Consider the following 27,736-nt stretch of genomic DNA (forward strand, 5'->3'; position numbering starts at 1 on the left):
CTACCACCTACGCAAAGGGCCAGCAGATGCACTGTAGGAACTCACTAAGGCTCCTCTGACAGCTCCATCTAAACCCACAACCACTACTATCTGGACAAGGGCAGCAGATACATGGGAACACCACCACCATCTGGATGTTCCCTTCCAAATCACTCACCACCCTGAATTAGAAATATATCACCATTCCTTCATTGTTGCTAGATCAAAATGTTTGAACTCCCTCCATAACATCACTTGGGTGCACCTGCACCACATGGATTGTAGTGGTTCAAGATGACAACTCACCACCACATTCTCAGGGCAATTAGAGATAGGCAATAAATGCCAGATCCCATGAATGATCAAAAACAATGGTGGAATGCAGTAGGATTAAAGTGTCATTATTCATGCATCACAACAAATAAGCATACTTTTGGAGCAAACAATTAGGAAGACAAATGGTGTGTTACTCCTTATTGCAAGCAGGTTGAATTATAAGAGTAAAGGATGCTTGCTGCAATTATGTAGAACCTTGTTGAAATTACACTTGGAGTAGTATGCACAGTTTTGGTTTCCTTACAGAAGGAAGTGTTCATCTTAGCAGGAGTACAATGAAAATTCATTTTCATAAGATGGGCAGACCTATTAAAGGTGAGTAGGAGAGGTTATTCTCTCTGAACTTAGAGAATGAGAGATGGTTTAACTGAAATATAATGTTCTGAGAGGACTGAAAAAGTAAATGTTGAGGTGTTGTCTCCACTGGCTGGCGAGTCTAAAACTAGGGGCCTTAGTCTCAAGATTAGATGTTAGCCATTTTGGCCTGAGATAAGGAGGAATGCCTTCAGTCACATGGCTGTGAATCTTTGAAGGCTCAGTCATCAAGCATATTCATGACAGAGATAGATTGATTTTTGGATACTAATCAAGGGATATGGGGATAGGACAGTTGAGTTGAATTAGAAGATCAGACATGATCTTATTGAACAACAAAGTGGCTCGAGGGGCAAAATGGTTTACTACTACTCCTATTTCTTTTATTCTAACATAAAAGTAGAAAAATTACTTTTTGCGAAAATATCCACAGGTGATCCATCTGGTAATAACCATGGCCATCCCTTGAACTGCCAAGCAGCTCCTTGTACAAAAACTGCCACAACACGATCCCTGAAAGAGAAATGAAAAATGAGAGAGTTGATGGAATTTCTTTTGCTGTAAGTACAACATAGAACACTACAGCACAAACAGGCCCTTCAGCCCACAAGTTGCGCCAATCATATCCATACCTACCAGGCCATAGAATTACCTGTAACTCCCAATCCCATTAAATCCCATGCACTCATCCAGAAGTCTCTTAAAAGACCCCAGCGAGCTCGCCTCTACCACCACCGACGGCAGCCAATTCCACTCACTCACCACCCTCTGAGTGAAAAACTTACCCCTAGCATCTCCTCTACACTTGCTTCCCAGCACCTTAAACCTGTGTCCTCTCGTAGCGACCATTTCAGCCCTGGGAAATAGCCTCTGAGAATCCACCCTATCTATTCCTCTCAACATTTTATAAACCTCTATCGGGTCGCCTCTCAACCTTCGTCTCTCCAGGGAGGAGACCTAGCTCCCTCAACCTATCTTCATAAGGCATGCCTCCCAATCCAGGCATCATCCTTGTAAATCTCCTCTACACCCTCTCAATAGCTTCCACATCCTTCCTGTAGTGAGGCGACCTGAACTGTGCACAGCACCCCAAGTGGGGTCTGACAAGGGTCTTATAAAGTTGCAGCATTACCTCCCGACACCTAAACTCAATCCCTTGATTAATGAAGGCCAGTACACCACACGCCTTCTTGACCACATCCTCCACCTGCGAGGCCGATTTAAGAGTCCTATGGACCCAGACCCCAAGATCCTTCTGCTCCTCAACACTCCTAAGGCTCCTTGATATTATACTCCTTCATCCCATTGGTCCTGCCAAAATGGGCCACTACACATTTATCCGCTTTGAAGTCCATCTGCCGCTTCTCCGCCCAGTCTTGCATCCTATCTATGTCACGCTGCAACTTCTGACATCCCTCCAGACTATCCACAACACCATCGTCGGCGAACTTACTAACCCATCCCTCCACTTCCTCATCCAGGTCATTTATGAAAATGACAAACAGCAAGGGTCCTAGAACAGATCCCTGGGGCACTCCACTGGTGACCGAACTCCATGCAGAAAAAGTCCCATCCACAACCACTCTCTGCCTTCTGCAGGCAAGCCAGTTCTGGATCCACAAGGTCAAAGCCCCTTAACAAAGTACGTAACAAATAATAATTTATGACTCTCAAATAGTGAGAAAAGGCTATATTTTAAAAACTTCTATTCTAATAGAGACAATTTAAAACAATATCTTTTTGGGGTTTCTTCTCAATTTCTTTTTCTATCACTGTGACTTGGTTTTCAATTCTCCTGTATCTGCGCCCCTTATAAATACAACTTTAATCCAAAAAATAACTACCTTTCATATCGTTAGACATTTGATACCAAATTTATTTTAATAATAGATCTCTCACAGTGCTGTTCAAAGTGGGTCAGAGAATATGTTTTATTCTGTACAATAAAATCAGAGCCACTGACTTATGCGGATTGAATAATTGGATTTTTAAGGTTATTGTGGATATATTAGTCCTACCTTTAGGCTTCTATTCCATACTTCCATATTTTCTCAATGTGCTATTTGATAAGGAGGGGAAGATTATATTCTGTAATAGAGATTATTATTGTGTTGGCTTATTGTAGATGTTTTTGAAAATCAAAGGAAATCTTTTATTAGGATAAAGAATTGAATACGGAGAGGAAATGTTGAAAAGAAACAGAAATTCAAATTAATTCAATAAACTGAAAAGGGGAGATTGTATTGTGGAAGTTTTCATATTTTAGTATTATGAGTAAAGGGAATGGAATTAGAATAAATTAATGTGAAACAGAAGGCTGTGAATATATGTGGACACATTTATAAATATATTTGTATACATATGCACACATACATATGCTTAACTTACTTGGAGTTACTGGTTTTACACAACCTATGCATTCAATAAAATTTGTGAGATCTACTTGATATGAAGAAAAGTCATAGAATGTTATGTTCTGGAGTCAGTTTGCATTTATGTTGGTGTAGGCCTGACAGTGGAGTGTCACAAAGCAGAAAGTTAAGGTAAAGTGTTTTGAAGTGAAAGGTACGCTCTCACTGTGTACGGGATCATGTTGCATGACATTATAATTGTAAAATTTCTGTGTGCACAGCAGGTGTTGTAGGATGGTTGAAGAAGTTGGATTGAGTGTTAGGGAAATACAAGGCTGCTAGTCAAGAACCAAGCTGAACAACAAAAAACTGCAGCGAGGTTAGCAGTAGTCACACTGATAGCAACGGAGGGCCTGGGTTGCATGAGCGACAGTAAAGAAATGTTACGAAATGAAGGAAATGGTTAAGTTGTGCCTAGAGTTTGGCACAATAGTATTCTCAAAGTCAATTGATTAGATGAGATATGAGGCTAAATAGATACAAGAATCAGTACAATAGAACCACAGAATTCCTTCAGTGCAGAAGGCAGTCATTTGGATCACTGAGTCTGCACCAGTTTTCTGAAAGAGCATCCCACCCAGGCCCTCCCCTCTGCTTTATCCCTGTAACTCCGCATATTTACCATAGCTAATCAACCTAACCTACACAGCTTTGGACACTAGGGAGCAATTTTCATGGGCAATACACATATTCGAACTGTAGGAGGAAACTGAAGCACCTGGAAGAAACCCTCGTAGACAGAGGGAGAACGTGCAAACTCCACAGAGTCACCCAAGACCGGAAAAGGACCCAGGCCCCTGGTGCTGTGATGCAACTACTATGTCACCATGCTGCCTTGAGGGCTGGGAGGGAACAAGGAATGGAGTAGTACTTCAGAAAATAATGGTGGAAAGAAGAAAGACGACTCTTACATCACCCTCCTCTAAAAGATTAAACTTGCAGTATTATTCCATGCTATACTGCTTAATTCAAGCAGCAAACAATAAAACAAGGTTCCTCACATATTGGGAAAGTCCTATAGGAAAAACATCCCTTCACAAGAAAAAGCCAATTTCCCAAGTTTTCTTCTCCTCCATGGGGAGCCGTTTACAGCTCCCCATCACTTACCCATAAAGTTTTTATTAAGTGCTGCAACCACTTAAAACTAATTTCTACTCAGTGAATTCTGAATGTCAGTTTGCACAGGGTTTGAGGTTAGGTGTTTGGGGCTAGATGCCCTGGAGCGCAGTATGAAGGGTAGCCTCGTGCTCCAGACGGAGGCAAAACCATAACAGCAAAGCCACAGCTGGGTGAGATAAATAACATGATTAAAGGAAACTAGATATGAAGTATTAAAATGCATGCAAGACTTAAGTGTACCAATAAACGTGCAGAATTTGCAGTGATTTGGCTTATGTTTTGTTTCAAAATTAGAGAAAATGAGCAATATATAGGGTTTTAACTGGCAATTAGTATCCTATGAGAAGATCAAAATCTCATTGAAATGGGGGTGTCCAATATTTTATGGGGAAATTGTGCTATCTTTTCTTCCTTTACCCCAAAAATGATATCTAATTTTATGAATGGCTCTTCAGGTAATGATCCTGCAGTGCTTAGCATTGCATAGAGATGAAGAAGGTCATCTGAACAACAAGTGACACCAGGTTAATTAACTGTGTGGGACTCTCATTTTGTACCTAACCTTGACAAATCCCACCATGCGTATTCCAATAGGGCAGGAATAGTAACACTGGCTCATTTTGCCCACTTTAGCCTGAGATCAGAGGCCAAATACAATGGTGCAATATCACCCTTAACAACAAGATCAGCTAATTCAGTATGAATTAACCTTCAGAGCCTCTGGTAGCTTGATGCAACACCAGACAGATCTTTAAAGTTCTGGCATCTTATCAGAGAGCTGAACGTTGACATTCACAAAAAATCTTCTACTTCTTAGGGTTACCACTTTCTTAAGACTGATGTGAAAGGCACTATATGAATGCAAATTCTTCCATCTTGAAATATTGTGAATCAGATTCTATATGGTAACCTCCTTCCCCCTCCCTAGCAAATTAAAAATTCCAAGAAAGCCATTGGAAAGTAACATTAACTTTAGACTCATGATCAGTTACACAGTTTCCAGCTGGCCTTTGGCTGGCAGTCTATAGTAATTAGTTTTCTATGCTTTAAACTTCTGGCAAATGTAACTCTGAAAATAAGTGCTCTGAGCAGAGAACACAGGCCACTTTCAGGGCACAGCGGATAATGAGGAATTAATTGTGCCTATGACCTTCCATTTATTTAGTAGGCACCATGATAATTGAGTTTTAAACAAAAAATTGTTCACAAAAATCCAAATCAAATGGGCATCCTGAAGTGCTACCTTTTATAAAGGGTCATTGGTTAGTATTCTGAAGGAAGGTTGTTAAAACACTAGATCTTTTCTCCACTGCTAGAGCAATAAATGGGTTTTCTAGTCGAATTCAAGGAAGGTAATGAGAAATATTTACTTGAGTGAAGGTTAAATGCCAGCAGGGAATGGTTGGGCTCAACTGCCTGTTTCTGTGTTGTAATTTGCATGCATTTCCATGTGCTATTTCACATATGTTTTAACTCACCCTTGCATAAATATGGAGCAGGATCTTGAGCCCACACAGTGCGGGAGATTGCTGTCAGAGGCTCAGGATCCAGCGAAACCCGCAAATCATGAATGGATGAGCACCTGATTTACATCCATTTTAGTAAATTTCTCTCGCCCTCCCCCAATGAAATTTTCATACTTTACCGATGTGACTCAGACATGTACTTGGCGTACGGATACCAACCCCCACCTTCTCACACTTCCGGGGCATGAAGGTCAGTAATCCCCCAGGGGAGGGGGCATGACCACAGATATCCACACGGGGGAGGAGGTTTGGTGGGGGGGGGGGATTGATTTTTGTTTAAGTCAGTGACTGGAGTGCCCTTTTTCTCAGTGAAGCAAGTTTCTGGCTCCAACTGCTCTGCTTAGCCAGATTGACAGCGCACACCATGCCCACTCTTTTTTTTAGTCAGTTAAAAGTCACACAATTCGGAGAAAAAAAATGGCCAAACTGACTGTTGAGTTCCATGCCAATTTTCTCACCAGAACTGACACTGCCAATTCTCATAAAATTCTGCCCAGGGTTAAATATGGTTATCGCAGCAACAATAAGGCAGAGGAGAAACAAAATATCACATTTTTGTACCCCCTCCCAGCCTGCTTTAATATTGTACTATCCCAGTTATGGTCCAATATTCCTTGACCTCTTTTATTTACTTTCCAAACGTTCTTTGCTTTCTCTGAAACTTTTTCCTCTCCTAACCCCACTCATGCTTCTCACAGCTGCTCCAACTGCAATAGTAGCCAATGTGTCACTATGTATTTCCATTAGTAAGGTGATGGAGCAAGAGCTGTCTAATTCAGGAGCTGTGAAAGAAATCTTGTTCAAATAAAGTTTCACTGCGTGGCCTTGTGCTTTCTCTGGAGATCATCTTGGAAGTATTTGCTAGCTTTAATCTACAAGCTTTATATTTGCAAAATATCAAACCTAAATTAGAAACTTACTCTAAACCATACTTATTTTTATTTTTAAGAAATGGAATTAGAAAAATGCATAAAACTTAAAAAGAAATTGTTCTTACGATCGGAAAAAATTTCCTAGGGCATTAAGCAGCACCGTAGCCATATTAAAAGAGTTCCTAAACAGTTTGCTGAACAGGTTGCTGCAGCCAAACTTGTAAACTTGATGAATTTTACATGGTCAACTATGATGCCTTAACAATAATCATGTTTACTAATGCACAATTAGTAAACATGTTTCCTAATGTAAACATGTAGTAATGTTTCCTAAGGATCAGAACTATGGTGGAAAATTCCCTTCAGAAGCAGCTACTAGAGAAAGGACGTTTCGGTTATGGCCGAGTGGGAATACATTTTTGTGACCATCTCCAAAATAGTATTCAATCCTCCCTCTCCAGCCCCACTCAATATGGAGAGATTTTGAGGGGGGTAATTTCTGCTATTTATAGCAAAATTGTAAATGTTTCCTTTAAAATTGTCTTCAGAAAATTCACCAAATGTTATACAGCAGTATTGTTTTTGTTTGACTGTTGTGCCTGAAAGGAAAAATCAAAATTTGTTGATTTATCATTATCCCCTTCATCTATCTAACCGATTTCTTCCTTCCATACATTACTGCCACTAACCTCCTCTACTTTTGTCATTTGCTTTGAATACTCTTCAGTTACGTTGTGCAAGTTGTTACTGTCAGAATAAACTGCTTTTATGGCAAGCCAGAATGTTGTGTAAACACTGTTTAATTAAGGAAAAAATGAGTATATTTAATTGCTTAAAGTCAGTTTACTGCGCCTAACCTGTGTCATCATGCGCTGCTGTTAAGAAAAGTAACTGACAGTTAATACTTTGTTAATATAGCCTGATTTGAAATTCAATACCTGACTAGGTTAAGGTAGTTGGATGCTAAATGCAGCCAGATAAGCTGGTGGCTTTCTAATTGAAGTGTTGCCATTTTAATAATGCATTTCTTATCATGGTGAACAAAGCCAATGTATTGACAGTATTATTATTCAGGCCCAGTTGCCAATTAGAGTTCAAAATGATAACACTGCATCTCCTAGTCAGGTAGAAATGAGTCCAATGTTTATTGTTGACAGATAATGTAACTAGTTATTGAACACAGAATGGTAAACGGAGGATTTACTTTCAATCAGGTTTCTGATCAGTTATTCAGCAGTGGGAAGATGCAGAATCAAGTCAGAAAAAGAAAGACGGTACACAAGATCAACCTGTGTAAGAGGGCGAAAAATTAGGGAGATTGGATTCTTATGACATGGATGACACATACGATGCGGAGACCAAATCTTAGAAGGGAATCATTTCCTTAAGAGACCTTCTCCCCAAAAGAAAATGGAACCACTGGACTGTGTGTTTTCCCCTCTATTAATCCTTTGTGATTTTCAGGAATATCAATAAAAGTATATCTTTTGGTACAAAGGTTTTTACATTTATTACAAAAAAGCATCTTTGGCTACAAAAATATCAGAATGGCAGCTAACTGGCTTTCATTCTTTTAAACTTGCACAAAACTGTTCCTGAATTTTGAAGCTATAACTTCTTAAAAACAAGTTTTTCTTACAATCTTTGTTAAGTAGTTGTCAGTAAGAACAGTGACCACGATCTGTATGAATTAAGGCAGAAGCATTGATGCTTTCATTGCCAGTGGTATTGGAATGAAATGTTTAAGCAAAATATTATTCAGTGCACTATCTGAAAATGCACATACCAGTCTTGCGGCAAAAGTTTAAGAGGTTGGTCTATCACTCGATAAGGCACTGTTACACTGATGGCAGTTCCTCCTGGTTGCACCTGGTCCTTTCGTCGTTGGATCAGGATTTCATTTTCCCTTTGACACCCCTGCTTTTTCTTCTCATCAGATGGGAAAAACCTGATTAAGGAATACAACAAAAGTTTTTATAAAACGTCACTGCAGCAATACACTGGAAGGCAGAAGAATGAACTATTCTCTGTTAAAGTTAGCTCTACAATACAGTTGTCAGATTGGAACAGCACTCTTGCCTCAGGATATTAGATTGTGTTTATCTGTCCATTCAAGTGAATGTTAAACAAATCCTATGGCAATACTTGAAGAGGAGCAATGCTATTTTCTGTGCCCTCCACCAACTGACACTACAAAAATAGATTAAACTGGTCATTTATCTCATTTATTCTTTACAAGACCTTGCTGTGTGCAAAACAACTGCATTTACCTAGAAAATAACATTGACTTACATTTCAAAATTAATTTGTCAGCAAGCTGCTGCCTTGTGGATATGAAAAGTGCTTTTGCTTTTCTTTCAGGGCAGTTTACCTAGCCAATTTTACATACTTTTATTTACATACTTTTATTAAAAAGTAGATTTTGGAACTTAAAAAAAAACAAGGTGCCTGGAAGCAAACACAATTTTGATATAAAGAAAAGCAAGAGGAAAAAATGGCAATGCAATATTTCTGCACGTCTCTAACTCTGTACTGAATGAGAATATGTACAGTTTTCTCCTATATGCTTCAGCCAAGTTAATATGCACTGCACCATGTGAAAGTGTATTCTGTTAGGTGTGAACGGATTAAGAATTACTTAGCTTATGATCATGTAACCACATTATATCAAGGTTTACTTTATTAAAACTCACATAGGTCAAATATCTCTCACCTCCTTTTTAAGGCTGTTTTTCTAATTAAGATAGAAGAAATGTCCTTAATTTAAAACAAAGCAGCATTCCTGGTCTGCAACATGTATTTTAACCAGTATTTAATAGGGTCTGTGCTCCTCAGAGTATCTTATAAACCTATCAACAACCTCCATAAATCAATTGGTTTTTGTATCTTGTAATCTATTGTTAGGATGCTTTCAATATTTGGCCAATTAGCACAAACAGCATGAGTATTGAACCTTCCACAGCACAATGTAACGCACATATCAACAAATAATGAGATCACTGTTGGGGGACCTTAGAAAACTTTTTTTTAAAAAGTTGAATTTTAAATGCAAAGTATTACTTACTGATACCAAAATAATTCACAAAGATAAATTCTATTACAATACTTGTTGCTTCAAAATCCAACACACATCTGAAAGCAATGGAGGGGTGAACAAATAGAAGTAAGGGATTGCTTGTTTACGCAATGCCACCAATAGTAAAGACCTTGACAGAAATACCACCTAAAATGTAATGCTAGGTGGACAGATTCAACAGGAATTTTGAAAAAAGCTGACTAATGTGGGCAATAGTGGGTTCTTCTTGCTGCTGACTGGGCTAGACTTAAAACAGCCAAGGCGCTGTGAACTTGCTTAAGAGGTATGGAGTTGCCACAGCACTTTGATTATAATTAAGTAATTCATCTTCTCAAAACCCTTGTGTGGCTAGTGGTAATGTATGGCTGTAAAAACTGTGCCATTAAGGAGAATATGTGGTTCGAATAAGAGCATTCAAAATGAAATGACTCGACAAATATTACGTGCATCATGGATGGCTAAGCAGACAAATAAGTGGGTGCTCAAGGAAGTTGGACTTATGAGAAACCTGCTTGAGGCAGTGAAATCAAGAAAGCTCATACATTTTGAAAGAATGGTGCGAACAGGAGGGAAGTGTGTGCAAAAAAGTAATGCAAGGCAAAAACATCAGAAAGATGTACACTGTAAGACCCATGAAGGCATAGATGGATAATATCAGAAATCAGAATTGGATCGTCTGTGGGCCAGGCCTTGGGGAATAGAATTATTAGAAAAAACCATCAAAAAGATGGACGAAGGACAGGACAAGACTTGTTGCTACTCTTCATTTAGGCACATGCCATAGGAGCCAGAATGTTTCCTTCTTGGTGCGCTTTGGTAAAATTATCTAATGTAGCATTTACCAAATAGATCAGTTGTACACCACTAACACATGCGTAGGAAAGCATTTTTGCTTCCTGCAAGAAGCAAATCATATTTAGTGCTCGAGGATGTGGAAAAAAGATGGTAATTTCTTCAAAACATAACTAAGATTTTGTGCGTTATGAATCCTGCAAAGGCTTAATGCTAAATATGAGAACTCAAATCAACTGCATTTTTGGGCAAAACACTGAAGATATGGAATAAATTATAGATTGATGGAATAAGCAAGTCCATTGGTTTTTAATAGGGGGATAAATACTCATATAGGGGTGGCACACTGGTTAGCACTGCTGCCTCACAGTTCAAGGGGTCTGGGTTCAATTCTGGCCTTGGGTCACTGTGTGGAGTTTGCACATTCTCCCTGTGTCAGTACTTGTTGTTTCAAAATACATCATTCGCCTTAATGTATCCTCCAGGTGCTCCAATTTCCTCCCACAGTCCAAACATTTTCAGGTTGTTCATTGCCCATGCAAAACATTGCCCCTTGGTGTCAGGGGGACCAGCAGGGTAAATACATGGGGTTACGGGAATAGAGTGGTATTGTTGTCGATGCAAGCTCGATGGCCTCCTTCATGCGCTATAGGGATTCTATGAAGCCCTAAATTGCACTGAATGAAGATAATGTGAAGAAACATTAAAAGTTCTCCACCATTCTGAAAATAAAAATACAAAGAACACTCTTCCATAAACACTTGTGGCATCTCCATTTGTCACAATCTTCACAAGTGAGACCAAAGGCTGGCATTTAATTAGGATACATCTGAGGCTATGAAATTTGCACTCACTGGGAATTAGATAAGTACTGCTTAACCTCACCTTACTTAGACACCATTAAAGGCAATGGAGTATTCATTACATTTTTCAGTCCATTTTGCAGGCTCAAAAGTTATGAGGGCCTGGAAATTCAGCTGCTATTAGCAATGCAAGTGGGACAGGGTTCTTTTAGCATGTGCAGAGGCTTGCACAGGCACCAACAGTTGAAGTCACTTCATTGCTGTGTTTTATTTGTGGGCTTTTAAAAAAATTATTTTGCAGGGTGGGTGTCAACTGGCTAGGCTAGCATCAGTTTTCCCACCCCAACTGCCTTCCAGAAAGTGGTGGTGAGCTGCCTTCTTGAATTACTGCAAGTCATGATGTGTAGCTTTAGTTTAGTTAGGGAGCTCCAGGTTCTTGACCCAGTGACAATGCAGGAATGGCAATATAGTTGCCAGTCAGAATGATCTGTGGGTGGGAAGAGAATTGCAGGCGGTGTTGCTTCTATGCATCTGCTGCCCTTATCCTTCAGTGTGGCAGAGGTTGTGGATTTAGTATCAAAGGAATGGCTCCGAACAAAGCAGTTCCTCCTTTACTGTGCTCAGAAGGACTTAGTGCAGTTTCCATGAATCTCTGAGCTCTCTGTCCTTTTGCAGATTGTTGAACCATTTTGCATCAGTTGCCAAAAATAGGTTTTGCTTAGTGTTTCCTTGAAACTGTCGTAGGCATTTAAAGCCACACAAGAAGATGCTTGTTCACAAATAGAGAACATCCACACATAGGTGTGCAGATTATAATTGGGCTGACTGCTGGAAACTTGGCCCAAATCCTCTGTCGAGTGGCAGAGTTGGTTTGCCACTCTGCTGTTAGTTACGTTTTTTTTAAAATTCATTTGTAGGACATGGACATCACTGGCTGGTCAGCATTTATTGCGCATTCCTAATTGCCCTTGAGAAGGGGGTGGTGAGCTGCCTTCTTTAATCGCCGCAGTCCATGTTGTGTGGGTTGACGCACAATGCCGTTAGGAAGGGAATTTTGACACAGCGACCGCAAAAGAATGGCGATATATTTCCAAGTCAGGATGGTGAGTGGCTTGGAGGGGAACTTGCAGGTGGTGGTGTTTCCATTTATCTGCTGCCTAGTCCTTCTAGATGGAAGTGGTCATGGGTTTGGAAGGTGCCATCTAAGGATCTTTGGTGAATTGCTGCAGTGCATCTTGAAGATATGTACAGGAAATGAAGTTGTTCCTTTCTCGCCTGGACTTCTGACTAAGGCTGAGTGAGAACAGTGTGGTGCAGCAAGTTCCTGAGGCCTTCCATCAAGGGGAGTTGAGTTGGAGGTGAGGAAATTGTGTGTATGTGCATTGGGGCGGGGGGGCACGGGGGGGGGGGGGGGGGGTGTGGTGGTGGTGGTGTTGTTGCGGCTACTGAGGCAGAGGTCGTCTACTGGGCAGTTATGATGGTCAACCAACAAAGAAGTGGTCATTTGGAGGTGCAGTCAAGGGATGTGCAGCGAGAGAGGGGGAATTGTGGGTGCAGTCAGGGGAGGACCACAGATGAGGGGAGCGGCACACTGAGGAGCTTGCGCGAAGGGGCATGTTTAAACTGTTGTGGGGGGGGTGTTGCTGAAAGAGGTGTTCTGCTAGGGTTTTAAAGGGTGGTCAGTTGTCTGAGAGAGGTTAAGGGGCTCAGTAATACAGTTACTCAGAGGTTAGAAGTGGTAATTCTTCAAACTTTTTCTAGGTAACTAATACTATAAGGCAGTCAGAACCTTCCTAAGTTAGTGATTTGTTCCAGATGGCTGCCATTGCAGGGCAATTGCTCAACAGAACTTTGAACTTCTCGGACAATTATCGTGCAATCCCTACTTAGGGCATTGTGTGGTGGAAGGTCCTCCAACACTTCTTTGATATATCCTCCTCAGGTACAATGCCATTGTGCCTAGGCGTTATGGGCCTTGGACTGGTGTCAGCTATTTCCTTTCAGACAGGCACAAATAAACCATGCCCATCAACTCTGAAACCCCAGAGCAAAATCCAAATAAACAAAAATGCATCAACTCAGAGTAAAACAAACACATCCCTAGTTAAAGTCAATTATTAGTCTCCCTTCCCAGCATATGAGCTGCCTGGTGCAGAAAAATCCGCACCATGTAAAACAGAGCTGAATTTTAAACATGCTGCTCTTAAATAACATATGAATACATTTCTTCAAGGCACAGTATCATCACATAATCTACTGATAGCTACAATTATATGATTATAATACAGAATTTTGGAAAGATATTTCGACCAGTTGAATGTGTGCTACACAATTGTTACAGGTACACTGGTGGTTTAGCAGGTAATAGGGAAGGCAGATAAAAGCTTGGCCTTTATTCAAAGGGAATAGAGCATAAAAAAGAAAAATAAAGCCAAAGCTGGAATATTACAAACAGTTCTTGTCCACTCATCCAGGATATACAAGCACTGGGGCAAGTCCAGAGAAGGCTCCCTAGGTTGATCCCAGGTATGGGGAGATTTTGTTTTGAGGAGAGCTTGAGTAGGTTGGACCTACACTCACTGGAGTTTAGAAGAATGAGGCAACCTTATTGAGACATATAGGATTCTCAGTGGGCTTGACGGGGTCGATGTTGAAAAGTTGTTCCCCTTGTGAGAGGCCACGACTTGATGGTATAATCTCAGAGTAAAGGGAAGACAGAAATGAGGAGAAATTTCTTCTCAGAGGATAGTGAATATGTGGAATTCTTTACTGTAGAGAACTATAGAGGCTGGGTCATTAACTGTGTTCAAGGTTGAGATAGACTAATTTTTATTCAGTAAGGGAATCAAGGATTATGAGGATAAGGTAGGAAAGCGGAATTGAGGAATATCATATCAGGTCAGTCATGATCTCACTGAACGGCAGAACAGACCTGAGGAGCCGAATGGCCTACTTCTGCTCCTAAGTTCTATGGCCTGTAAGTACATCATCCTTTTCTGCCATTCAAATTTGGTAAATCCCAAAACAATGTGCTATTCATAAAAAATGTGACAATGTTTCTACTTTTCTTTGTTACATTCAAGATGATATTGCAAAGTCCAACAGAAGAATAAATCAATTCCACATGGAACTATTTGCACAGCATGGTAAAAAAGGACGACTTCTGGGGAGGAAATTAAGAATACAAGGGAGACAGTAAAAAAGACACAACTGCACCCAGAAGACGCCGCTGTCTTTCAATCTGTTGACATGCCTAATGATCCACCATACAAACCAAGTGCACTCCATTTATTTAGTAAAGTATTTGTTACTGATCTCCAGTTGCATATCAATCAGCAGCTATTAGATAAAGCTTATCACATAATTCTACAAATTTCACCATTACTTTCCTATCTACACTATTTCCAAACCTGTAGCCAACTACATAGATTTAAAAATAAGAACGTTTTAAATCTTTTTCATTTGTATCAAGCCATATAACTAAAAATCAAGCCTAACTCAATGGCTTACTGTTGAATCAGTATTATATTTGGACTGATGTTGTTTATGGAACATTTCATTCTCCTCAACAAGATTTTCCAGATGGTGGGCAGCCTCTGTACCAAGAAGCAACGTAAAGAATCCAACAGTGATAGTGGCACAATGAGACTAAACACTAAAGGAGCTGCATGCCATACATGTAGACGTGGGGTCTTTTAATTGAAGGACTGCTGCAATATCTATATCAGGCATATCTCAGCAGTTAGGTGCATTTATTCTCTGGCTTTATAGATTGCTATTTAATATTTTAAACTTTAAATAAATAATTGTGTAATTATTTTTAATTGTAAATTATTTCCATAAATTAAGTTACATTACACCAGACATCAACAAGATCACTTCTTAATTCAAGAATGGATTTGACTGCAATTTTAAATTACATAGTAGAATTGCCAACCTGCATTCAAAAGCATTGCAGATATGGGATTTGCTCAATTAAGTTCTTTAAATAAGATTGTTGCAAGCTCTGTCACTGAATATACTCTAATCTCTACATCTCTATTGACAGACTCCATGACTGGCATGCAATGGGGCTTTCATGCCCCAAGCATTCACCAATGCCATTTCTATGAGACATCTAGAATCATAGAAACCCTACAGTACAGCAAGAAGCCATTTGGTCCATAGAGTCTGCACTGACCACAATCCCACCCAGGCCCTACCCCCATACCCCTACAGATTTACCCACTAATCCCTCTAACCTACACACCCCAGGACACTAAGGGACAATTTTAGCATGGCCAATCAACATAACCCACACATCTTTGGCCTGTGGGAGGAAACTGGAGCACCCGGAGGAAACCCACGCAGACTCGGGGAGAATGTGCAAGCAGGGAATCAAACCCAGGTCCCTGGAGCTGTGAAGCAGCAGTGCTAAAACCATTGTGCTACCGTGCCAGCCAATCTGTCCTGATTATTGCAGTCCTTGACTGCATCTCAATGTTATGCCACCCATGTATTTGAATAAAGGGCTGCAGGGAAATTTTCACTAGAAAAGGAACAAAATGAAAAGTCCACTGTTACACCTGTGCCCACTTTGAACACTGTGCTACAATTGTTATTTCTTCCTTTAATCATCCTCCTACACTCAGCTACTTAACTGAAAAGGTTAAGTTATCTGTATCAGCTCTGTGCATGCACATTCTACACTGCCCTTGACTGAACTGATCAGTGGTGCTAAAGTAGCAGGTAGTCATAGCCTGTAACCCCCACAAAAAAACATGCTGTAATTTGATGCTATGTCTTATGACCTGTTAACAACTCACTATCTGACATACTGCTATTAAAGGTGATCCAAAACTTGCAAAACATACGGTAATTTTCAAATCTGCCAGTTCAAAGTTTTATTTTCTATTGTCACAAGTAGGCTTACATTAACATTGCAATGAAGTTACTGTGAAAATCCCCCTAGGCGCCACATTCTGGCGACTGTTCAGATACACTGAGGGAGAATTTAGCATGGCTAATGCACCTAACCAGCATGTCTTTCAGACTGTGGGAGGAAACTGGAGCACCCAGAGGTACCCAAACATGGGGAGAATGTGCAGACTCTGTGCAGACCGTGTTCCAAACTGGGAATCAAACCCAGATTCCTGGTGCTGAGAGGTAGCGGTGCTAACCACTATGCTACCCATTTTATTTTATTACATATGTTAGCATAATTTAAGATTCACTGATAAATGTTTAAAGGTAAACATACCTAGTTCAGTAAGAGTGAATCCTTCCTATAACAATTTCTAAAAATCACAGCATTTAGATAAATTGCTCTTTTTGGCTCAAGTACAGTAAGGCTATAAATAATTTGACAACATTTCTTTTCTAATGGACACATAAGCCTCAAAGTCATTAAATAAATTAAAATATAAAAACAGTTGACAGTGCAATAAAATTTATTGTTTACTCATTCTCTGGAGAGTGTTTTAATGTGGCATTATGTGCAGGAAAAGACAGCTCATTAAGGTGTCTAAGATTGTCTGTCAAAAGTACGTGAGGCAAAGAGGGTAAAGTTAAATTAAAAGTTATACATTAGATGATAGTCAGGCTTTTCATGTAATTTGGGTTAATTTTGAATGAAAATAGCAGCATGGATGATATATCTCATCTCAAAAAACATTAGATCAGTTATCCAAGTTAATAATAATGCCCCTTAGTTACAAAAATCAGAAGTTCAAAATACCAACTAATCTGAAATATGAATATTGGAAAATTAATTTCACGCATTTGATATTGTACCAGCAGCAACATTTTAAAAAATACTTTTGAGATTTTATTCAAAAAAATTGAAATCCTTGTCACCTGCAATGTTCTTAAATCCTTTAAGTCACAGAGCAGTGGTTATACTGATTTGAGAAATCTCAAGATATTTACACTGACTGCTCTGCAGTCTTGTGGTTAGATTATCACAATTAGAATACAAATATAAAACATCAACTGAAGCAAAATATATGTAAGTAAAATCACAGCCATGACCCTACCAAACAGGGTGTTTGGCCCTATCAGCATACGTCGATGTTCATCCTCCACAAGTGTACAGGATGAAATGGTGGTCAAATATAAACCTGCCATTTCAAAGCTGCATTTACGGTAAATAGAAATATTGGAGATAATGTTTCTTGGATCTCCTTTGATCACTCACACTTGAAAATCATGTTTTGTTATAAACGTACATACTTAACAGTTGTTCTGTCTGTTCTTTGGACCATACAACTTCAAATACTGCTTTACAACATAGGAGGCAATTGCTGTGCAACAGAAAAGGGTTGAAGTTTAAAACAGGGAAGATTTTGTAGTGCAAAGTCTTATCAGATTTTTGAAGTGATCTGCGTGTAAATTCCTGTAAAATCTTGCGGGTAAGAGAAAAACAACATGCCAGATATTTACTGCTACCCTATGATCCTTACTCGGAGTGTGAATCAGGTTCAGATATGATGCGCTCCCTTGTCCATCATTCCTGCAATTTAATAGCCTGGCAACAATCATTGTCAAGACTCATGGGAATAAATGTCCCTTGGATGAGGCATCTTTGGGTGCACAGTGCCTGTGGGATCATAATGCAGCCTTCAGGATAGGAAATGAGTGGAAAAAAGCAGTGAGAAAAGAAACATTTTCCAAGGAACTGTGGTACATTTTCAAAGTCATGAACAGCTTATTAAAGAAATGAACAAGATTTTTGAATGAAAAAATGCTTATCAAATATATGGCCATTATAAACATTTAATATTACAGGGCTGTCAGTCTGTATAAACATCATGAGATTTCTCAAATCAGTATAACTACTGCTCTGTGACTTAATCTATTACATATATTGCAAAGGATTTAAGTGCGTTGCAGGTGACAAGAATTTTATTTTTGAATAAAATCTCAAAAGCATTTTTTAAAATGTTGCTACTGGTACAATATCAAATGTGTGAAATTAATTATTCAATGTTCCTCATTTCAGAATATGCCAAAATTTTGGTATTTTGAACTTTTGATTTTGTAAATAAAGGGCATTATTGTATAGTCTTGGTTATCTCTGTTCTGTTTATCCAGATTTTTCCATTATCCACAACACCATACAGAGTCAGACAGTGAGCTCAAGACTGCCTGCAACTCTCAGCTATTTTTTGAATTTACAGAGTTAATGTTGAACTCAAGTCACCCTGCAAAATTTATCCCCAGCAACTAATGTTTGCTTGTGGGTATCTCTGACCTTAATAATTTACTCATTCCTTGTCTAAGGATCTTTGGCTTGTTCTTGTAAAGGCACCATATGGCATTGGATTATTCTTAATTTATTTACAGCATGCAGAGAAGATCCTTTCAAATGGGCCAGTAGGAGCAAGAGGATCCAAATTCAGGTTTAATTTTTTTCAAATTTCAGAAACATTTTTCCATATTATTTACCGATGAAAATAAAACGCACCCAACCCCCATTATGGCAGATTATCATGGTTCCAATCCATTTTTATGTCCTTTATTTTCAGTTATATACTTTGAAGCAACATACTAAAAGAAACTAACAGATGGAGCCAGTATGAAGTGAGAGACACCACTGTGTTACTCATACTTTACAACTCAAGGAAATGCAGTGAAGTATAAGTACTTCATAACTAAGGACATGCAATTTTTAAAATGTATACTGTAGGTTATCAATAATAAAGGTTATTAATATTGAACATTTCAAAATGTCAAAAGAAAAATTACTTTTAAAATAAACTATCACCTCATGACAGTTCACATTGGATTGTTTTTCGCACATGCTTTAAGGGTATTGCATATACTGCATACCAACAAAAACAAGTCACCCAACATCCCCCTTAAAAAGAAACTAAACAGTTTTCTTTGTAGGATTTCAGTTGCCATTTTTCCTATTAGGCTATAAAATACTAATCAATCTATGTTTAAATATTGTTTCCTCTACATTCTAACACCTAACTGCTCTGTTGTGTTAGCACATAAAATGTACCAAACAGAACATGGAGCATTACAGCGCAGTACAGGCCCTTCGGCCGTCGATGTTGCGCCGACCAGTGGAACCAATCTAATGACCCTCTAACCTAAACTATTCCAATATTATCCATATGCCTATCCAATGACCATTTGAATGCCCTTAAAGTTGGCAAGTTGTGGATTAACTTTAAACTGCTCCCCGAAGCGGCCAAGCAAGTTTCACCAAAGTTAACCAAAATTACAACGATGTCCCACCAGCATCTTTCCAGCTCAACTACGGATAGATAGGCACATCCCAAAAAAATGAATTTTGAAAACTGCTTCCCTTAATTCCTCTGGTTGCCATACTTTTAATTGCAGTTTTATTTATCCAGAAATTTCAAACTTAGGTTATTTGTTTTTCTGTTTGTGCTTCTCCCAGTCTATTTTTTTTCAAATTCTAACAGGTCCCACATCACCCCCCTTCACGGCAGCTCGTCCAGCAGGCGCTCCAGCTTCTCCCACTTGGTGCCCGAGAACTCCCCCATCTTGGTCGAGCGCTTGAAGAAGTGGAAGGTGGGCATGCAGGTGATGCCAGCCGAGCAGGCCATGGGCTCGGCGTCATCCACGTCCACCTCCACGAAGACGACATTGAGCAGCTGCTCGGAGAGGTTGTAGATATATATGTTGCATGTATATTTGTTACATACAACAGGAAACTAAGTTCACAGGTATCAAATCAGTATCAAAACCATAAACTACTCCTTAGTCATAAAATAATAGAATCTTACAGTGCAGAAGGAGGCCATTTGACCTATCGAGTCTGTACCGACCACAATCCCACCCAGAATCTATCCCCATGCATTTCCCCCTGAACACTAAGGGGCAATTTAGCATGGCCAATCAACCCAACCCACACATCTTTGGATCTTGTTCTGTAGCTGTCGATATTAAAAATCCTACAGGGCATTGGGACAGAGCCCTGGGTTTAGTAAATAGGTATTCCATTTCTTTCTGCACCAGGTGGAAGTGTTTCATATGAAACAAACCTGGGTGGTCTTGAGCTTTCCAATTGGTCATAGCCCAAATCTCAGTCTAAACGAGAAAGATTGCAAGAAAGGAAAAAAAAAATTTCATGCTGATAATGGAAAGCTCAGGACACTGACATTGTGGAGTGTGTTACCTGCATTTAATCTATATTCTCAGCAAAGTCACTTCTGTCTAGTGCTTATACCAAGTTCCCAGAACTTTAAGTTTAATTTTCATTTTCTTAGTATTCCTCATCATAGCATATCTCTCCCATTTTAAGAAGAGCCAAAAGACCATTTGGGGGCAGAGAAGGTGATCACAATGACCAACTTTCCCCATATTATTGCTTTTGGCTTCCTTTCTCTGCAGATGCTGAACTGATGCTTGAAGCTCATAATGCTAAAGAATCCCAAAGCAGATCCTGAACACCTCTGTTCTGCGGGGAAGTGTTCTAGGACATTAAAGCGTAGGGCCTTCAGAACAGGAGTTCAAGGTTTTTAAAATTTCATTAAATGAGGTGGTTGAAAAGAATTGCCACCCGTTGTACTTCAAAGGCTGAAACAAATCTTTGCAGTTCCAGCAACCAAGCAGTTGCATAGATGATAGTTACCATTTAAATTTATGCTATCTACATTGCACATTCTCTATAACTAAGGCAGTAAAATGGAGAATAATTTACTATGACTCATTGTGTATTAACATTCCGACAGATGTTAAATTACTTCAGTTTTAAGAGTGCTAAAAAAAAACAAAGCATTTAAGCTCCTTGAAATATTACACAGGTAACTAAATTTGGCATGCAAGTCACCCAAAAGATCAGCAGCAGTTCAAAACTGTTATGGCAAAAAACACTCATGGGGAAAGAAAACACACACACATACACACACACACACATGTACACAGATAAAACTTAAAATGACCAATTTAATTTTTTTTTTACATCCCTTCCTTATTGTTGTAAAGTAGCTATTTGCCGAGGGGTTTCATTTGTTTAGCTTTAACAGGTTTCGCATACTTAGCCTATCTGTAGTGCAAGCTTAATCTGCATGCAATGCAATAACTGTCAAAACATCATAGAGCAAGAAATTTAGTCTTAGGCCATCTGCCCAAGAACATGTCAGTCTTCACTCCAAACTGAATATTCAAAACACTTGTAAAACTGCCTTCCCTTGTCTACTGTGCTTCTCAGAACATTTAACAAAAACAGAACAAAAACTGGACAGATTTACAACATTGGATGAAAGTTACCATCTATATTTTCATAGAATCCCTACAGTGCAGACGGAGGCCACTTGAGCCAGAGTCTGCACAGAGCATCTTATCCAGGTACTGTCCCCATAACCCCACATATTTACTCTGCTAATCCCATAAACAACACCTTGGGACACTAAGGGGCAACTTAGCATAGTCAATCTACCGAACCTGGACTGTGGGAAGAAACCGAAATAACCATAAGAAACCCAGGGGGAGCAGACATGGGGAGAATATGCAAACTCCTTACAGACATCACCCAAGACTGGAATCAAATGCAGGTCCCTGGTGCTATGAGGCAGCAGCGCTAACCACTTGCCAGCATTTTAAAAAAAATGTATATAATAAATATTTCAATATTATTTAAGAATGAAAAAGCAGCTCCCTACAGAGAATTGTTAGCAGGAGCCAAAGGGTGTTTATCCAAGTAAATGCACTTCTTCAGATTAGAATGTCTAGTTACTTCACTATGATCATAGATGGCATTTGACAGCTTGCTATTGCTTGGAGTAGGATTAGCTATAATCATCAACATGGTGTACAACCAATTTACTGCAGGACTGCATGTCATCACGAATGAAGTGTCACAACTCATGGTTTAACACCTTCCATAAATGCTTTTGCGATCAATTACTTACATCTTGAAGTTGCATGAGGAACATTACGCAGTTACCACATACCCATCTGGGAATCTTGTTGAGCTGATTAATGTTGAATTGGGCTCCAGTAATGTTTCTTATCAAACCTAGGTAAGCACTTACGGATCAAAAAATGTGACTCCAATGATCACTGGCAAGAGACAACAAAGGAGTCTATTTCTGAAAATGGGAAACACAATCTGAAGACATGGTCCAGAACAGGGTTTTATGTACAGAAAAATGGTAGGGTTCATGGAATGGGGGGAAAAAACCTACACTTTCATCCAGGAGTTTCTGTTAATGAAATGGGATTTCGGGTGGGTGGCACTAATATACCCTACTGATTCCTGTAGAAATTGAACAAATGAAAATCTTTCAAGATTTCAGAAAGAATCATGCTGTGGCTCTTACATAATACAAGTCTGATTAATAATCTAAAAACATTATTTGTGCCCCAATTACTATACTACGCTGTAGTAATAACCCAGAGTATTTGTTACTTCATGTTACTTCAATCCTAATGTGCATTTCTCACTGAAGCTTCAAAGGAATGAGTCACAGATTGTGGCTCGATGCTGCTTAGTAAATGAGCTCAACAATTCTCCTAAATTAAGTTGAGCTAAATACTAGATGTTTTGACTGCAAAGGGAACGATCCTTGCTGAGGTGTGGAATTGCAACATGGCCTTCAATTAGCAACATCTCAATGTAAAGCATATTTTGTGTCAAAAAATAAATCAAATTTAATATAATTCGTGACATGCCTGCCAAGCAGGCCAAGAAATATTGCTACCTGAAAGTCACTCCTGTACTTTGTCAATTGGGTGAAGCCATGGAGCTATCCCTATTTGAAAACAACATTTAAAAATGAAATCCTATGTACGTAACCAATGTCTTGCTGTTCCTACGTGCATAAAAAACATTCACATTGCTTCAAATCCCAACCATGGTTACTAGTACATTCTTCAAAATTTAAAGCACACTGCTTTTGAAATCCTTCAGTTATCTTTCTGAATTTAGGTTAGCACCACTACCACCTCCCCACCCCCCCGGCTCCATTAAGTGTTAGATTAATAATTTGACTTGTACAACTAGGCATTATGACATTTTGTGATATAATTGATTCTAACCAGGAGGCGAAGCAATCTAATTTTTAAAGAAGTTTTGCAGATTTAACATTTTGAACATTGGGTATTAATTTTTAAATTGCATTCCTACATAAACAAGGTGATATTTCCTTTGCACAGAAATATTTTGTCTAGATGCCTGAACTTTTAACATTCAAAGAAAAAGTACTTAACTTTTGTAACTTGTAGCCTCCTGGTCATTCAGTTCATGGGTATTTACGGCCACAACAACTTATCATTTAAATAAAGGTTACTTTCCATAATGTATACAATTACCAGCATAACCAGTTTAGCAATAATAACATGTTAAACAAGTTGGCAATTAAAATTTTAATGTACGATCATTTGATTTTTAATATCATTTGTTTGGATAATTCTATTAAAAGAAAGACAACATGGTCTTTACATTGGTCAATGCTGCTTTATAACTAGCTCTGATGAGCGCTGTGGAGATGTAGATTTCTTAATTAATTTTATCTTTCTTCCTAGGTTGTCCCTTCCCTAACTAGGATCACTGAAGCTGACTTTAGGACTACCCACTCCCATTCTGGATTAATTAACTCAGAACAGTCCAGGGATTGAACGTTCTAGGCTGCAATGCTCAACTTTACACACCAAAATATTAGGGTAAATTAAACAAAAAAAAAATTGTAAGGTCATGAAGCTTAACATCACACAAGTTTAACTAACTCTTTTCAGAACCTTACTCAGATTCTAAAATCCAGGCACCATCAGCTCTTCTCCAACTTTCAACTATTAATGTTCATAATAAAATGTGCAGAAATCCTACAGGAAATACATTGAAAGACAAAATCACTGGAATATCACACAACAAAAATCGCTGCAGTAGTGGATGACATGCTAAAAAGTAGAGAAAAATCAGACAAAACGGGTAGCATCTTGGCTAGCACTGCTGCCTCAGCACCAGGGACCCTGGTTCAATTTTGGCCTTGGGTGACTGTATGGCGTTTTCACATTTGATTTGTCAGATGAATTATTATACAGTGAAAAGTATTGTTTCTTTCATGCTATACAAAGCATACTGTACATATAGAAGGAAAAAAGTATGCAAAATGTAGCATTACAGTCATAGCTAGGGTGTAGAAAAAGATCAACTTAATAGGAGTGGGCCCATTCAAAAGTCTGATGGCAGCAAGGAAGAAGCTGTTCTTAAGTCAATCGGCATGTGTCCTCAGGCTTTTGTATCTTTTTCCCAACGGAAGAAGTTGGAAGACAGTATGCATGGGGTCCTTGATAATGCTTCTCGCGTTCTCCGTGTCTGTGAATTTCCTCTGGGTGTACTGGCTTCCTCCCACCATCCAAATTCATATAACTTACATAGATTGGCCTTGATATATTGCCCCTTGGTCTTCCAAGATACATAGGTTAGAGGAATTAGTAGGGTATGTACGTGGGGTTGTAGGGATATGGGATGCCCTGTCGGAGAATTGGCACAGTCTTAATGGGCCCAACAGCCTCCTACACACTATAGGGATTCCATGAACCTGGTCTTCTTCAGTCAGGCACAGAGAGGCAAGAATCTTGCCAACAAATGGTGATTCAACCCATCATGTCTGTGCTTCAAAGGAGATATCCAATTAGTCCACTCCCCTGCCTGTTCCCAATAGAAATACATGCAATTTTTTCTCCCTTTAAACAGCCAATTACATTTTCGAGAGTTGCCACTAAATCTGCTTTCACTATCCTTCCAAGTAGTGCATTCTGGGTTGCAACAATTTGATTTGTAAACAAAAAACTTATTTCTCCTTTGGTTGTTTTGTCAATTAGCTTAAACCTGCTTCCTCCAATTATGGACTCTCCTGACAATATTTATTCTCAAAATCCCATGCTGCTCAAATCACAAAGATCTTTACAATGAAAGAAAATAGGAAAATACATGTAGCATCTGTGGAGAGAGAAACAGATTTAATCTTTTGAGTCTGTATGACTTCTTTAGAGCTAGAGAGAGTGAGGAATGTGATTGATTTTAAATGGTTTCGGAGGGAGTGGGGCAAAAAAGGGTCAAAGGCCAGTGAACAGGTCTACTATAACATGCTTTCTGGTTGTCTGTTTTAAGTAATAAACCATTGTCTCTGTACCACAAAACAAAATTGAAGAACAGTGCATTTCACTCAAGTACATGGCTGATTTTCCACAACAAAATAATGTTATCGCTCAATAGCAACTTAGTTTATTAACATCTTAAAGGTAGTAAAATGTTACAAGCTCACTCGGGGTCAAATAAGGCACCAAGATTATCAACAGATCAGTTTTAGTCTCTGCTGTTAGAGATGGGGATGGATCTGGGGCTAGAGAACAGAGTTTGCATGGGGACCAAAGAAAATGACATCAGTCTTCCCAATATTTAGTTGGAACAAATTTCTGCCCATCCAGTACTGGATGTTGGAATAGTACTCTGATAATTTCTTGATAGTGGAGATATCAAGGGAGGTGATGTTCAGTTGGAACCTGATGGTTTTTGGAAGATGCACTGTGAAATAGGGTGAAACCAAGGAAAGACACCAGTGATAATGGTGCAGGAATAAGATGATATGCAGGTGATTCTTCACACTTCAAGTACAGAACGAATTACAAATGATGCAAAAGACATTTATATTTAAAATAGAACAGTTTATCATACTTTAAAATGTAAGGTATGACAGTTATACTGGGTAGATTCATGGCAAATGAGATGTTACATTGACCCAGTTAGGTAAAATGATTAATAGATCAACAAGGTGAAACCTAGAGACATTTATCAGTATTTTGAAGGTGCATTGCCCAAAGCGATCCAAAAACCTTTTTCTCTAGTGGATGTACAAGCTGAGGAAATCTACCTGTTAAATACTTCCTTTGTAGTGCAATCGATTTTAAACAATTTTTTTATAGCAGAAGTTAATTCAAAGAAGATACAGTTTATATATGAATGTCCTTCATCTCCCAATTGCACCCTTTTTAATCCCTGATAAATCATTCCAAAGCTTACTTATTTAGAGCAGGGGTCAGTGAAGAAATCAGATCTCATTTCATAAAAAGTAGTCAACAATGCTATAAAGGTTTTAAAACAAAGTAACTTTTTAAATATTTCTTGACCAATATACTAGTAAAACTCTTGAGAAATTTCGAAGCACTATAGTTTGTTGGGGAGACGTGGGGTAGCGTGTTACACCACTTTATAAATTGCAGTGAAGCACTTGCATTTGTCCCTTAATGGCAGTGCCAAATATACAGACAGCTTAGCACTGGGGAGAAGCAAAGTTAAGCTCCTTTTAATTTTTTTGATATCATGGGTTTGAAGTCCAGATATAAGAACATCTCTAATGCTTTAACAATTTTTTAAATTTTCACATCTTCCTTTTGGTTTCCCTTAATGGAATGGTATGACTGATTCTGAGCAAGTTAGTCTCCTAGAAGTGAAAGAAACAGGAGTTGTATGAAACATGCATTCTGAACCCTCAGGGATCCAGTCTCTGACACACCTTGTTGACTGCATCTTCCCTTTCCTGCTCTTCATTTCATGTTGTGCAACACATGGTCTCTGTAATTTGTCATCTTAACTCCCTTCCTATTGGTAGTGCTTCCAAAGTTATCAGGTCACGTGGACTCTCAGTATTTCCCTCGTATCCCGAACAAACTGATTTCTTTGCAAATCATTTAAATTCTTAACACTCCCTATCAAACATTTAAAAAAGATTCCTGACAAGAATAAGATTCTATACTTAACCTGAAAGGCCATGGAGAATTTGGAATACAGCTTCTCATGGTTAAGGTCCTTGACACAATATACTGTGCTTCTAGTAAGGATAATGTAACAGGTTTGAACTCACCCCACCTCCTACCTACACAGGCATGAGGCAGAAAGAGGGCATGGCAATGGGAAGGGAGGTTGAGGGGAAAATCATTCCCATTCTTAACTCCTGGCACCTCAGAATAGACTCTGAAAAATGTTTGCTCAACTGCCTAGCCCAGGCTTTACATGGCGAAGTTACTATCCACGTGATGGGACCTTTTCTCACTGATTCAGAAGGCTCACATAAGGCCTGACCTCACAGCTAAACACGGGCAGGAGTACTCAGAGGCCAAGGCAGGTTTTTAGAAAGGGTTACCTTTTTGGCCATGTGGAGTAGCGGCGTTGCCTCAAGCCCTAGCTTGCCTCTCCTGATCAGTCATAGGATCTTTCCTGAAACACCCCTCTGGTAATACTGTGTCCTCCTGGGCATCCTACTCATTTACTGCTCTGACCCAGTGGCCTGGCCAGTTTAAAATCAGGAAATGGCCTGGAATCCATCCGAACTACATCCGGAATACGCCCAAAGCCAAAATGAATTGCAACAAACCATGCCCAAGGTAATCTCAAGTGGATGCTCATTCCTGAGAAGGACAATGTAAGACAAACCATTCGGTTTGCTACTCAAGATGACAGTCAGAACCATAGGAAGTACCATTTTATTAAAATGTTAAGAAAAAGTAAAGGACTTGTTTTAATATTAAACGGAGCTCTTGAATTGATTTG

The 27,736-nt window shown here is 39.1% G+C and overlaps 1 protein-coding gene across 1 annotated transcript in view; it reads right to left on the minus strand.

The window, feature by feature from the left end:
* cdc73 (cell division cycle 73, Paf1/RNA polymerase II complex component, homolog (S. cerevisiae)) overlaps positions 1 to 27,736 on the minus strand; it is a 338,701-nt gene that overhangs the window by 15,182 nt on the left and 295,783 nt on the right. The window contains exons 14-15 of the mRNA XM_080195857.1: positions 8,345 to 8,506; positions 1,043 to 1,143 (exon numbers count right to left, since the gene is read on the minus strand). Of these exons, the coding sequence (XP_080051983.1) occupies positions 1,043 to 1,143; positions 8,345 to 8,506 (263 nt within the window). The remainder of the gene's footprint in view (positions 1 to 1,042; positions 1,144 to 8,344; positions 8,507 to 27,736) is intronic.

This window comes from Carcharhinus amblyrhynchos, chromosome 9, assembly GCF_965287045.1.
Source record: "Carcharhinus amblyrhynchos chromosome 9, sCarAmb.v2.hapA, whole genome shotgun sequence".
Taxonomy (NCBI): domain Eukaryota; kingdom Metazoa; phylum Chordata; class Chondrichthyes; order Carcharhiniformes; family Carcharhinidae; genus Carcharhinus; species Carcharhinus amblyrhynchos.